This window comes from Terrapene carolina, unplaced genomic scaffold, assembly GCF_002925995.2.
Source record: "Terrapene carolina triunguis isolate 2854851 unplaced genomic scaffold, T_m_triunguis-2.0 Scaffold58, whole genome shotgun sequence".
Taxonomy (NCBI): Eukaryota; Metazoa; Chordata; order Testudines; family Emydidae; genus Terrapene; species Terrapene triunguis.
In genome coordinates, this window is record NW_020664409.1 from 97988962 (window position 1) to 98001711 (window position 12750).

Below are 12750 nucleotides of genomic sequence, written 5' to 3' on the forward strand. Positions count from 1 at the left end.
ACCTGGCCCCCCGCCCAGAGCAGGTGGAGGGTCCGGGTCACCCCACAGCAGCCCAGGTTCCCTGGGCAGCTCTTACCATGGCCTGCCTCCGGCTTCCAGCCTGGCCAGGCAGCGGGGCCTCAGGGGAAGAGAAGGATCAGTGGGTAGGGCCACGGAGTGGGGTGGGGATCCTGCATGTATCCCGCTTTTGCCATTTGAAAAGGTGGTCTTCTTATGCTGAGGGGGGAGATGGGGAGAGGGAGCTGGAGGGGGTACCTGCGGCAGGGTTACTCACTGGAGATGGGGGGCAGTATCGTTCCCTGTCACAGTGGTAGGGTGACTGGTGCAAGCCCAGGATGCAGCGACAGCCGTCAGTTAGTCCCTCCCTATGGTACCCTGCCCCATCCACAGAGCTGGGAGCCGCGCCTGGATGAGCAGGATCCCACAGTAGTGGATGCAGGGGCATGGACCAATCAGCTGTGGATGCAGGGGAGGGACCAATCGGGAAGCAGACCAATCAGGGCATCTTTCTGAGCTGCAATGTCTTCTCTGCAAAAATTCCAGACATTTCCTGTTATTTGAAACATCTGCCCAACAGAGGACGGAGCCTCAAAAAAGAAGCAATGTCTGGGAAAACCCAGATGTACGGTAATGTACTGCAGAGATGAATGTCAAGAACATTGCACAACTTCTGGATCTCTTAGTGTAAGTTTGGCAAAAAGGGAAGGAAATATGAAGGAGAAAACCATTTACATACATAATAAAATCATTAGGCTAATTTCATTAGTGAATTAAATATCAACATAATTTATATGTTGAATGCATATTGGTCCTAAAACTAGTTTAAATGGCAATGGAGAGTAATGGCATTGATTTAGCATTGGGTGGATGCAAAGCGAGTTTAACTGATACACCCAGGTGGCAAAGTGAGGGGTGGAGCAGGAGAAGGGTGTCAGATAGAGTAGACTCCTTTGCACAAATGAGGCAAGGAAGAGATTTCATGACGAAAGCCTTTGAGATGTCATGTCAGAAAAATACAGCAAACGATAGAGCATGATCCTCACTTAACCAGTATAAATCCATTCACATCAAGAGGTTACAAGCGTGTAAGTAAGAGGAGGCTCTGGTCCTAGCGATGGATCAGCTCCAATTTATACGACAGTAGCAGCATTTCTCTGGATACCTGTCTCTGGTTTTCCGTCTCTAGCCTCAGTCTTGCTTCTACACATCTTCTGGTCTCTAAGAAGGCTTGGCGCTGAGCTCTGTCTGATAGGTAGCTAATGAAGATTCCCGCTGTATTCATACACATAAATAACACTGCCTGAGCCGCTATCTGAAATAGACAAGAAAACAGGACTTGGATTAGACGACTGAGACAAAAATATCCATTTAAAAAGGAAAAAGACTGCTTAAAAGTCACGTAGGCTGTAAAACGAAACAGTTAAGAAAGTTAGTAGAAAAAAGTCTCTTGGATCTTAATTAAAGGTGTCAAACCTATGAAACGCCCTCTGCCAGCAGGAAGAAATATGCACTATTTGGGGGGCATTAAACTCTGGTTGAACCACGGATGATGCTTCCAAGAGCTGACTCACAAGGCGCTAGTCAAGCGTGGTTACAAACACAATTAAGAATTTATTTTTCTATAGCCCCATCTGTAAAGGCAGCTTTGTGATACACTTCATGGCTTGGTGTGAGAAGTGAGCTACATAAAAAAGAACCACAAAAGGGCACATAATTATCCATTTAATTATGAATTATTGTTGTTATTGTATTAGTATTATTGACACTCGAAACAACCTCATTATCAGCTGATGACAATGAACTGGCACGCATATTTCTGAATAACAAAAAACCCAAAACACAAACCCAAAGCATAAACAAATACTTGCAACATGGCTGTGGTATAAACAGAGGTCTCACTTCATCCCTCCCACATAAAAAGGCTAAGAAAACATTCTCCTCTCCTATAACTAAGAACTACACTCTTTGTGCTAGTGGAAGAAGGGGGCATCCCGGCTGCTTCCTCTTCTCCCCTCCAGGCATGCCCCAAGCTAAAATAAACTTTATGGAGTAGTGCCTCAGCTACTGTGAATGTGTCTTTAACTGAGCTATGCTGATTTACACTAGCTGGGGATTTTGCCCTGTGAACACAATTTACAAAGTCACTCTGATTCTGCTTGTTGTCTCACTTTCCCCCAGACCTTCACAAACCAAACCCATGGGTCTGGTCCTATTCAATAGTTTCATTAATGTCTTGGATAATGGAGAGCAGAGTATGCTTATAAAATTTGAGGATGACACCAAGCTGGGAGGGATTCAGAGCACCTTGAAGGACAGGATTAGAATTTGAAACGACCTTGAAAAAATGGAGATTTGGTCTGAAATCAACAAGATGAAATTCAATACAGAAAAGTGAAAAATACTTCACTTAAGGCTAGTCTACACTGGCAACGTTAAAGTGCCCAGCTCTCTAAAAAAACACCTCCACGAGGGACATAGCTACGAGTGCAGCTCCCGGCGCTGGTGCACTGTCTACACTGAGCTTTACAGCGCTGAAACTTGCTGCGCTCAGAGGTGTGTTTTTTCACCCCCCTGAGCGCAAAACTTGCAGCGCTGTAAATTGCCAGTGTAGACAAGCCCTTAGGAAGGAAAAATCAAATGCACACGTACAAAATGTGGAATAATTGGGTAGGCAGTGGTACTGCTGAAAAGGATCTGGGGGGCATAGTGGATAACAAATTGAATATGAATCAACTATGTGTTGTAATTGAGAATGGTTATTATCTCTCTGGGGTATATTAACAGGAGTATTGTAGGTAAGAACAGCAGGTAATTGTAACATTCTTCTCAGCACTGGTGAGACCAGAGGTGGAATACTATGTCCAGTTTTAGAAGACACACTTAAGGAAGATGTGGACAAATTGGAGAGAGTCCAGAGGAGAGCAACAAAAATGATAAAAAGTTTAGAAAACATAATCCATGAGGGATGGTTAAAAGAACTGGGCATGTTTAGTCTTGAAAAAAAGAAGACTTGGGGGGAGGGGGGAGGGGGAATGGACCTGATAATAATCTTCAGATATGTTAAGGGCTGTTATAAAGAGGATGGTGACCAGTTGTTCTCCATGTCCACTGGATGCAGGACAAGAAGTAATGAGCTTAATCTGCAGCAAGGGAGATTTAGGTTAGATATTAGGAAAAACTTTCTAACTATAAAGGTAGTTAAGCAATGCACTACGCTTCCAAGGGAGGTTGTAGAGGTTTTTAAGAACAAGTTAGACAAACACTTGTCAGGGATGGTTTAGGTTTACTTGGTCCTTCCTCAGCATAGGGGGCTGGCCTACTTACCTCTTGAGGTCCCATCCAGCTCTACATTTCTACGATTTTATAATCCCCTGATGGTAACCTAGGCAGGCCTACGTTTTTCAGTCACCCGCAACAGGTGCCTGTGTTTTCAGCTAATTTACCCAAATAACTTCCCCCTTTTCTTGAGAGAGTGTCCCTCTTTAAACTGCTACAGTTCTTTAATCCTCTTGTTCCCATATATATTCCCGTCTTGGCATTATCTCTTAACATCCCTTAATTGGTTGTGGAGAAGTGTTCATCCTGAGCCATTCCTTTACCTTCCTCTTTGTTTTTCCTTATAGCCCCCCTATTGAACTAAACCGATGGATCCATACTGTAGAGATATGTTTGTAGAAGATTTCAGTTTAGAGATGCTTCCTCATAAGGGCCAGTATTATGATCATAGGATTTTGGAGATGTGCCCTGGAGGCGGGAGTTGGGAACACTGCATGGCTGGGTGCAGCAGCTCACTACATAAGCTCTCCAGTTTGTTTTATTCAAGTTTTGTTTCTTTCTCATTCACTGGTTTGTTATTTAATGAACCCAAAGATGGTTACATGGTGTCAGAAGTGCTGAATGAGAAGGAAACTGCAGTCATTTTGAAGTTAACTCCTATGTTTGCAACTAAAAACAGAGACAAAGGGAAGCACCAGAGAAGCATGTGGAGCACCAGGCACGGAGGCTTTTGCATGTATTTGGTGAGCACAGTAGTAGCTTGACTAGCTTAAGAAAGAGAGGAAAAAAGACAAAAATGGATGTGTTGCAACCTCTTTCTTGTCTGCAATTGTCAGGCAATGTTGCAGAGAACTGGAAAAAATTCAAACAGAGATTTGAATTATATGTAACTGCCATAGGGGCAGATGAGAAAAATGATAAAGTGAAATCATCTATCTTTTTGCATGTTGCTGGAGAGAAAGCATTGGATATTTATAACAATTTTAAGTTTGAAGAAGGTGGAAACATGAAGTTAAATAAAATACTGAGTGACTAAAGTTGAGGAACATTGCATGCCAAAAAGGAATGAAACCTTTGAGAAACATTTTTTACATGCATGCAAACAACTGATAACACCATTGATCAATATGTCACAGAATTAAGGAAACTCAGTAAAACCTGTGACTTTAGTGAGCTGACAGAGTCTCTGGTCAGAAATAGAAACATTTGTGGCATTAAAGACAATGTGTTAAGAGAGAAACTGCTCCGTGAAGGAGACTTAACTTTAGAAAAAGCTCTCCAAATATGTGAAAGCACAAGCCAAAGAACTAAATTCACCAGAAGGAGTTACCCATGTTCTAAGTACAAAAGAATATAGCCAGAATAGGTCAAATCAAAGAGTGGAACCACTCACTATGAAAACCACTCTGAGGGGGAAGACTGAGTACAGATGGATCACAGCATGGCCCCAAACTGTGTTGCCTTTGGGAAACTCTGTCATAAATGTGTGTCTGGGGGGGGAAGGGGGAGGAGGAAATCATTTTGCAAAATGCTGTAGCTACCAAATGCAGAAAAGTCAAGTGCATCCCGCTCCACAAAGGTCTCAGGAGAAGGTCAGCACTGACTTCTTTACCTGGCAATCAAAGGATTATTTAATAGTCACAGATTATTATTCTCTGTATCCATAAATTTGCATACTGCACAGTACTAATAGTAAGTCAGTGATAGCTAGGACGACCAGACAGCAAGTGTGAAAAATCGGGACAGGGGTCGGGGGTAATAGGGGCCTTTATAAGAAAAAGACCCCAAAATTGGGACTGTCCCTATAAAATGGGGACATCTGGTCACCCTAGTGATAGCTGGCATGAAGGGAATATTCTCTAGATGTGGAATTCCAGATGAAGTCTTTAGTGACAATGTGCCACAGTTTTTCCAGTGCAGATTTTAGGCAATTTGCCATAGACTGGGATTTTCATCACAAAACATCAAATCCAAATTACCCCCAATCAAAAGGTTTTGTGGAAAGGTCTATATGGACAGCAAAGAATCTTATGAAAAAGACTTTTGAAAGTGGGGGTGATTTGTATAAAACATTACTGGTTTACTGAAGCACACCCCTGGAGAATGGCTTTTCTCCAGCTCAGCTGTTAATGGGAAGAAGGATCAGATCTAATTTACCAATTACTGATAACTTGCTGAAACAATGAAATCATATGGAAGACGAAAGAAAATCTGAAGTGGAAGCAGAAATATTATTTTGACAAAGGGCCTGAGGTCTCCCATCTCTTAACCCAGGTGATAGACTGTGCCTTAGGAATCACACCTCTAATACATGGGGCCAAAGAGTACCATTAAAGAACAGCTGCATCCAAGGTCTTATATAATCCGGACGGACCAGGGAGACACATTTCAACATAATCAAAGGGATTTACGTGTAATCCCAGAAAGTTCCAACACTTTGACAGTAGATGTGGACTCTGGCATTTCCCATCTGACTGATCTTTTATTGTCAGTGCACAAAAGAGAAACTGTCAATGAACAACAGAACAACTCACACTCTAATGAAAGGCTGATACTGAGAAAATCAGTGTGGGAGATTAAACATCCTAAAAGACTCACAGACTTGCTAACCCACCTGGAGAAGGGGTAACTGAGGAAAGTGAGCGGTAAAGACCATGCTAGAGTGATAAGCTAGTAACCTCTCCTCTCAAGGTTTATGGAAATGTACTACATGGGTTGAGAATTTAATGCATGTGTTATAAGAGAGTTGTTAGCTGTTTGTATAAGATTGTAATCTGGAGATACTCCCTCATAAGGGGCAGTATTATCAACATAGGAATTTGGAGATGTGCCCTGGAGGCGGGGGTTGGGAACACCACATGGCTGGGTGCAACAGCTCACTACAGAAGCTCTCCAGTTTGTTTTATTAAAGTTTTATTCCTGTCTCATTCACTGGTTTGTTATCTAATGAACCCCAAGATCATTACACAGTGAAAATCCCAATAACCGAGGGTAATCATAAATTAATACAGACCAGTTCCAATTCTGTTACAATCCCTCCCTCTCCCGACCTGCACTCTCTTGGGGGCCGGGGAACCAGCTGTTGTAGGAGTTCTCTCTGCCAGGGCAATTCTCAGCTGCAAGATTCTGATCCTCTAGCACCATTCAGGTGGCTCAAAGGAGCAGGAACCAGCGAAAATAAATTTGTCCTCAGTGCAATGTGCAGGGAGCTCTGCCACTCCCATTAGTGTTACCCAAGCAGATTCCTATATGCCACACTGAAACATGCCCTCTTAATGTTACTTTAACATTATGTATATTAATGAGGTAATGTATTGTTAATGATAACAAATGGATAGATTTAAATAGAATAGAGGGTAACGAGCATCATAGGAGAGATTTGGATTTTGCAGAGGGCTTCCTCCTGGATCTGCCACTGCTTTCACTTTTGCTTTAAACTCTGACTGAATGCTTTATGTATGCTACAATAGAATTTAAATCCTCAAATACTTGTATAATGTGTTCGTTTTCTTTTCCAAGTTTGTCTTGTTCCAGAGCAGATAGATCTCTCTCGTAACTGGACTCTCTCTCTAGCGTATGCAGGGAAATGTACAGTCAAACAAAGTAGATTGTTGGAAACTTTGCAGTAAAGGGTATATTATTTTCCTTTTTTTGAGATGACAGTATTTCTGAAGAGCCATAAACTCCTGAAACCATTGATCTCTTAAACCCACTGAAGCCAATGCAACTACTCAAGAAGGAAGGCTACCAAAATCTGGTTCTAACTTCCCTAACATTGTGACACTGGGATACTACATCTCAGAGCTGCAGAGAACAGGGCATGAGGCACACAAACTATAACCCTTATGAGGCAACACATTCAGCATTTCAGAATCAAAAATATTTTGGTTTTCAAATGAAATATTTGACTTTCAGGTGTTTGGTTTTTCAGTGAAAAAAAATGAAAATATCCAGAGAGCAGACATTTTCCACACAACATTTCATTTAATCAAAAACCCAATTTTCCATCAAAACACAGTTTCAACGGAAAATTTTTGACCAGCTCTAATACTGATCCCTCAGTACATCAAGAATCAACTTTATTTGGAAACCTGGCATTCAACCCCATTCCTCCCCAACATACATATTCCAAAAAAGGTTGGCCAATTTACGTTACACAGACAAGCATCTTACAGATTTGCAGAGTACAGTTAGTCCAGTTTTTGGTAGATCAACTGTATGTTCTGATAGGGCCAGTTCTGGCCCCTTATTCACTGGTACTTTAGTTCATAACTAGTTCCACCAACTTCAGCGGAATTGCTCACAGAATACGGGCAGTAGACTGGCCTTCAATTGACTGGTACAATGACTGCACGGTCTAATTTTGGACAAAGGGCTCTAAAGAAAACATTACAGGTGAAAGAATGACTTATTTAGTTGGAGCCACTTTCTGCCATCCTTACACAGAGTAGCCTGACTGAAACCAACAGAACCACTTGCAGAGTAAGGTACTTCTCAATGTAAGGATGGAAGAATCTGGGTCTTGTAAATAAGACTTGAGTCTTTTGCTGTTAGCGCCTCTACCACCCACACAACATGGCTGGTACCAAAAGGCCTATGAGATTTCCACTGAATAGCCTGGCCATATGCCAAAACCAAATTGTGATTTTATAAGCTGTGGACCACACCATGTCCTTTCTACTGTATTGGAGACAATAGATGCCAACACAGTAGGAATGAGAGGGTTAAAAAAAAGAAAACCTTTTCAGATCAGTTATGAGTCTCTTAACCCTTCTTGTGTCTCCCACAACCTTTGGATAAACTAATGCAGCTGGGCTATAAAGTGACGTAAAAAGCCATGTACAGTGCTGGTAGACGTCAAATTATGGTACGGGGAGATCTGCATATTAGATATTATATAACTGCAAACAAGAAAGTGTCCATCAACGCAATGGTTGGGGAAATATCATTACTGCAAAATCAGAGCTACTTCCACTGTGTGGGAGTCTCATAACAAGGGTGGATGAATAAAGAAGGTTACGCTAAAGTACCCACAGGTAACTAGAACTGCTGTTATAATTTTTACTCCCCATATCTCTACTTCCTATAAATCTAACAGCCCTCTATCACTCGGGAGATAATTAAGAGCTTGATTCACAAAGAAATCTCTTGTCAAATCAAATTAAATTTACATTTATAAAATGTCCTTCACGCAGGCACCTCGGGGGCACTTTACAAAGTCAATATAAAAACAAAAGCATTGCAATGTGAGCAAGCCAAGTCAAACACACAAGGTAAGTTTAGCTGTGAAAGTGGACAATGATTCAATTCAATTCATTTTTGTCTGGTGCCTGTCATGCAGAGTATCTCAAAGTGCTTTGTTAAAAGAAATGAAACCCGATAACATTTGGAATATATTTGGGAGCAGCGGATCTCAGCCCAAGAGCAATTCAAACACGGTTGGAGGAAGTGTTAGTCAAAGAAGGAACTACAGTAAATAAAGAGAACGGAAAAAGGGAATATTCATTAATAGGACAGTGGGGTATGCCAGTCACTTTGTGGATTAGAGCTGAATTAATCACAACCACAGGCAAAAGATAGAGGAGGGGCTGATCTGAAGAGAGAGAGAGAGAGAGAGAGAGAGAGAATCAATGGTTCAGAAAGAAGAAGAAACTTCAGAACGGCACAGGTGGGAAAGTAGTTCCTAGCTACTGAAAACAGAGCTGATCCAAGAGTCACCACACTGACTTTTGTATATATCTGCAAATAAAAGCACTTGGTTCGATTTGACTTCGTTTGCAGGGTAGTGTAATCCATTATTTGGACAACTGGCAGGTCGGAACAGAAAAGCTTGTGAATCCTGAAAGTTTTAGCATGACTAATGTTGCATCCAAAATTTCCAACCAGAACATGTATTGTTTGCTTTTTTGCTATTCATTATTCTCTTGTTTGAAAAAACGCAGTCATTCAAGCAGGGGGGATAAGCAATAAATGAATAGCCCATAATCAAAGACAACCCTCTCCAAGGAGCTCATCATCTGAAAATTATTGATCCAAAGTTTCTGGTGAATATTTATGAATGCATTATGAAGATTATGAGAATCAGTTGGTTAGTGATTAGCTAATCAACAAGAGGGGAGTAGATAGGAGACAAACATTCTTCATAATGAATAGTCCAACCAACTCTAGTTGAGAGTCACTTGGAGGACACAGGGAGGAGAAGGAGAAGGGAGAGAGAGAATAGATCCAAGATTAGAGAGAGAAAGTTGACAAAGTCCGTGAAGAATTTTGAAAACCAAAGGAGAATTGAAGCTCTCCATCTACACTGCAATCAGAGGTGTGACTGCACCTCAGGCAGGCAAATCCATGCTCGATTTAATCTAGCTAAGGAAGCTTAAAATAGCAGTAACGAGGCAGTGACAGAGACCCCAGTGCAGGCTAGCAACATGAGTACATACCCAGGATTCCACAGCCTGCGCTGAAGCCTGTGCAGCTGCATCTTCACTGTAATTTTTAACTGCGTTAGCTAAATTAAAGCTAGCACAGATATGCCTACCCCATCTGAAATCACACCTTCTACTGCAATGCAGGTATACCTTAACAAAAGTATTTTATCCCGTATCGTAGCCAAAAACCCTAAAGTGCTCTGCAAAAGCACATGATCCCAAAGCTCTACCATACATGATGAAACTGATGATAAAAGTCACTGAGAAGCAGAACTGAGACAGCAGACTGGCGCTGTGAGTAGAAGAAGAGGTACATTAACAAACAGAAGAAAATAGCAATTCAACAGCCAAACTGCTTCTGGAAGCCAAATAAAACCAACTGCAAAATAAACTACAACAGAACATTCTTAAAGGAGGAGAAAAATGTAAGGAGACAGAAGGTCCAACATGTTCCCAAAAGCAATTCCACACGTAATAACTTTTAATATTTTAAGTTTGGGTTGGTTCCGACAGCGCATTACAGAAGTTTTTGACCGAGGATAGGTAAGCAGTGGAAATGAAAGCTGTTGTGGTTCTTTAAGAATGTTTTCAGTATGTGCCATATAAAGCAGTGGTTGCTATGGTAATTATTATTGGTTAATTAGGTTTGATGAAGCATTTTGAATCATCATTAGTTATTAAATTAAAAATAGCTGTTTGCCACAAGGTTGTTTTCTTTAATAAAATAGTCTCCAAAGTCTCATTTACCCCCTCCCGTTGCAGCTCATCTGGGGTTTGGTTACTTCAGAGTAAGGAGAAATATTATTCAACATGTTCATTTAATATCACTTATAATAACTCAGACTAATTAATTAATGATGGGGGTTGTGATGTGCTGGACTGATAGCTATGGAGGCTGAACTCCTCTGCTTTGGATAGAACAGGAACTGTTGGCTATGCAAGCGTCCCATCCCCATCTGATCAATGGATTTTGAAAGGTACGCATCAGCACTTAAGAGGCCAAAATTATTCTTCATGGTCTTTCGGTTTTGGTTTCTCAGCGGACACTGCCAAGTACTAACATCTGTGGCATTTACTTTTTAACTTATGGACCTGTCTCCACCAGGAACTGAATGGAGACCACCAACTTGTTTTGCAAAGGCCACTAAGCCGCTGACATAACTTTCAGTTAATACAGTCTGACTCAGGCTTGATTTACAAACTTGACATAGGAGGAAAGGCTCCATAGACTATTATTAATCCCCTGCATCATCCAGGCCTTTTCATTTATGCACTCCCTATCCGTCGCCCCACAAAGTCACGGGACCTCCTGGTCAACCTCCTCCTGGCCCTGGCAAAAACGACCGTCTATAAAACCAGGCTCAGGAGGTTTGCCGATGGAGTCTCCTGTGACTGTGGGGCCTATTTCCGATCCTCCATCCGTTCATGTATCCGGGCAGAGTTCCTCTGGGCAGCGTCCACTGACTCCCTTGATGCCTTCGAGGAGCAGTGGGCACTGTCCGGGGTTCTCTGCTCGGTGTCCCCGTCTGGTTCACTTCGTTTGACCCTTTGACCGCACTCCTGTCCCTGTTCTTTCATTAGCTGTCCCTCATAATTTTTTGGTCTCCAGGTCCTGTGGACCCCCCCCTTAGGCTGGGGGAGGATCCTTTGCCCGCCCACTTCCTGGATCCCAATAGGATCATCCAGGCCACAGTTATACTACATGTTCTATTGGTACTCATGTAAGGGATGACTGTTATTTTACACCCGTAATTGTTCTAGATGCCTCAACAAGTTTGCAAAGTAAGTGGTGGACTTGAGAGATGAGTGAGGATATAACATACCTGAGAGGGGCAGGTGGGAGAAAAAAGGACCCTGGTTACAGATATAAGACTTGGACTGTAAGCTCTTTGGGGCAGGAACAGTCTTTTTGTTGTGTGTTTGTACAGAGTCAAGCATGATGGGGTCCTGTTCCATGACCAGAGCTCTTAGGCACTAAGAAATACAAATCAATAATAAGAAGAAGATTGGGAGGGTTGCTTCTGAGTCAGCTCAGTTTAGGCAAACACATGTCCTCATGGTTCCAATGAGATCCTTTGTTGGATTGTTAAGTGTAAGCACCATCATTTTTTGCAGGTATTACCTCTTGGAAATGTAATTTCTGGAAATGACAATTTAGTGCAAAAATTTTCAGAAGAGCTCAGGGCCAGATTTTCAGGAGCTCAGCCCCTGTTGTGCCCCTGATGGCCAGATTTTTCTAAAGGAGATCAGCACCCAATCAGCCCTTATTTAGATGTGTATGTGGGACCTGAGTTCTTATGGAAATTCTGACCTCAGTGCTGCTAGTCAACAGGTAAATTGTGGGTTCCCAGAAATACAAGTGTTCGTAGTGTGTATATAAGTATCAGCAGGGTAGCTGAGTTAGTCTGTATCCACAAAAACAATGAGGAGTCTGGTCGTGGCACCTTGAAGACTAGCTCCATGCATCTGAAGAAGTGGGTTTTTTTACCCATGAAAGCTTATGCCCGAATAAATCTGTTAGTCTTTAAGGTGCCACCGGACTCCTCGTTGTTTTAGTGTGTATATAAGTACTTCAGCTCCTTTCATACACAGGAACACAGCCTAACCTTGACTGTCCATTACAGCCATAGGTTCCAACGGGGATTGTGCCTGCCTGTCCATATGCAGAATTTGCACCGTACCCTGATTATCTACATTGAGAACAGGTGGTCTCTGACATTTTTTCCTTCTTTGTGCTATTGCAAAGGCAAACAAAAGCAACTCAAGGGCATGTCATTTTAATTTTTGTTGACAATTTAGAAAATAAAGCATATTTCCCCCCAGAACAATGATACATATATATGAAGTCAATTGTCATGTTTTTAGATCAAAAACAAAATTCAGAAATGTGCTTTGAACATTCACAGCAAGAGGCGTAATATTCTGTTATGAAAACATGGCTATTTCCCTCTTGCGCTCTTCCATCGAATCCCTCAGAAATGCAGAAAATGAAATGTTAGAGCAAATTGTTCATAGGTAACTCGAAACATGCAATTTAGCAGAGCAGCTG

General features: G+C 41.9%; 1 protein-coding gene across 1 annotated transcript in view; it reads right to left on the reverse strand.

Annotated features, from left to right (window-relative positions):
• The window catches only part of ADCY8 (adenylate cyclase 8), a 199077-nt gene that overhangs the window by 140420 nt on the left and 45907 nt on the right, over positions 1-12750 (reverse strand). Inside the window, exon 2 of the mRNA XM_026659238.1 lies at positions 1163-1312. Coding sequence (XP_026515023.1) covers positions 1163-1312 — 150 coding nt within the window. The remainder of the gene's footprint in view (positions 1-1162; positions 1313-12750) is intronic.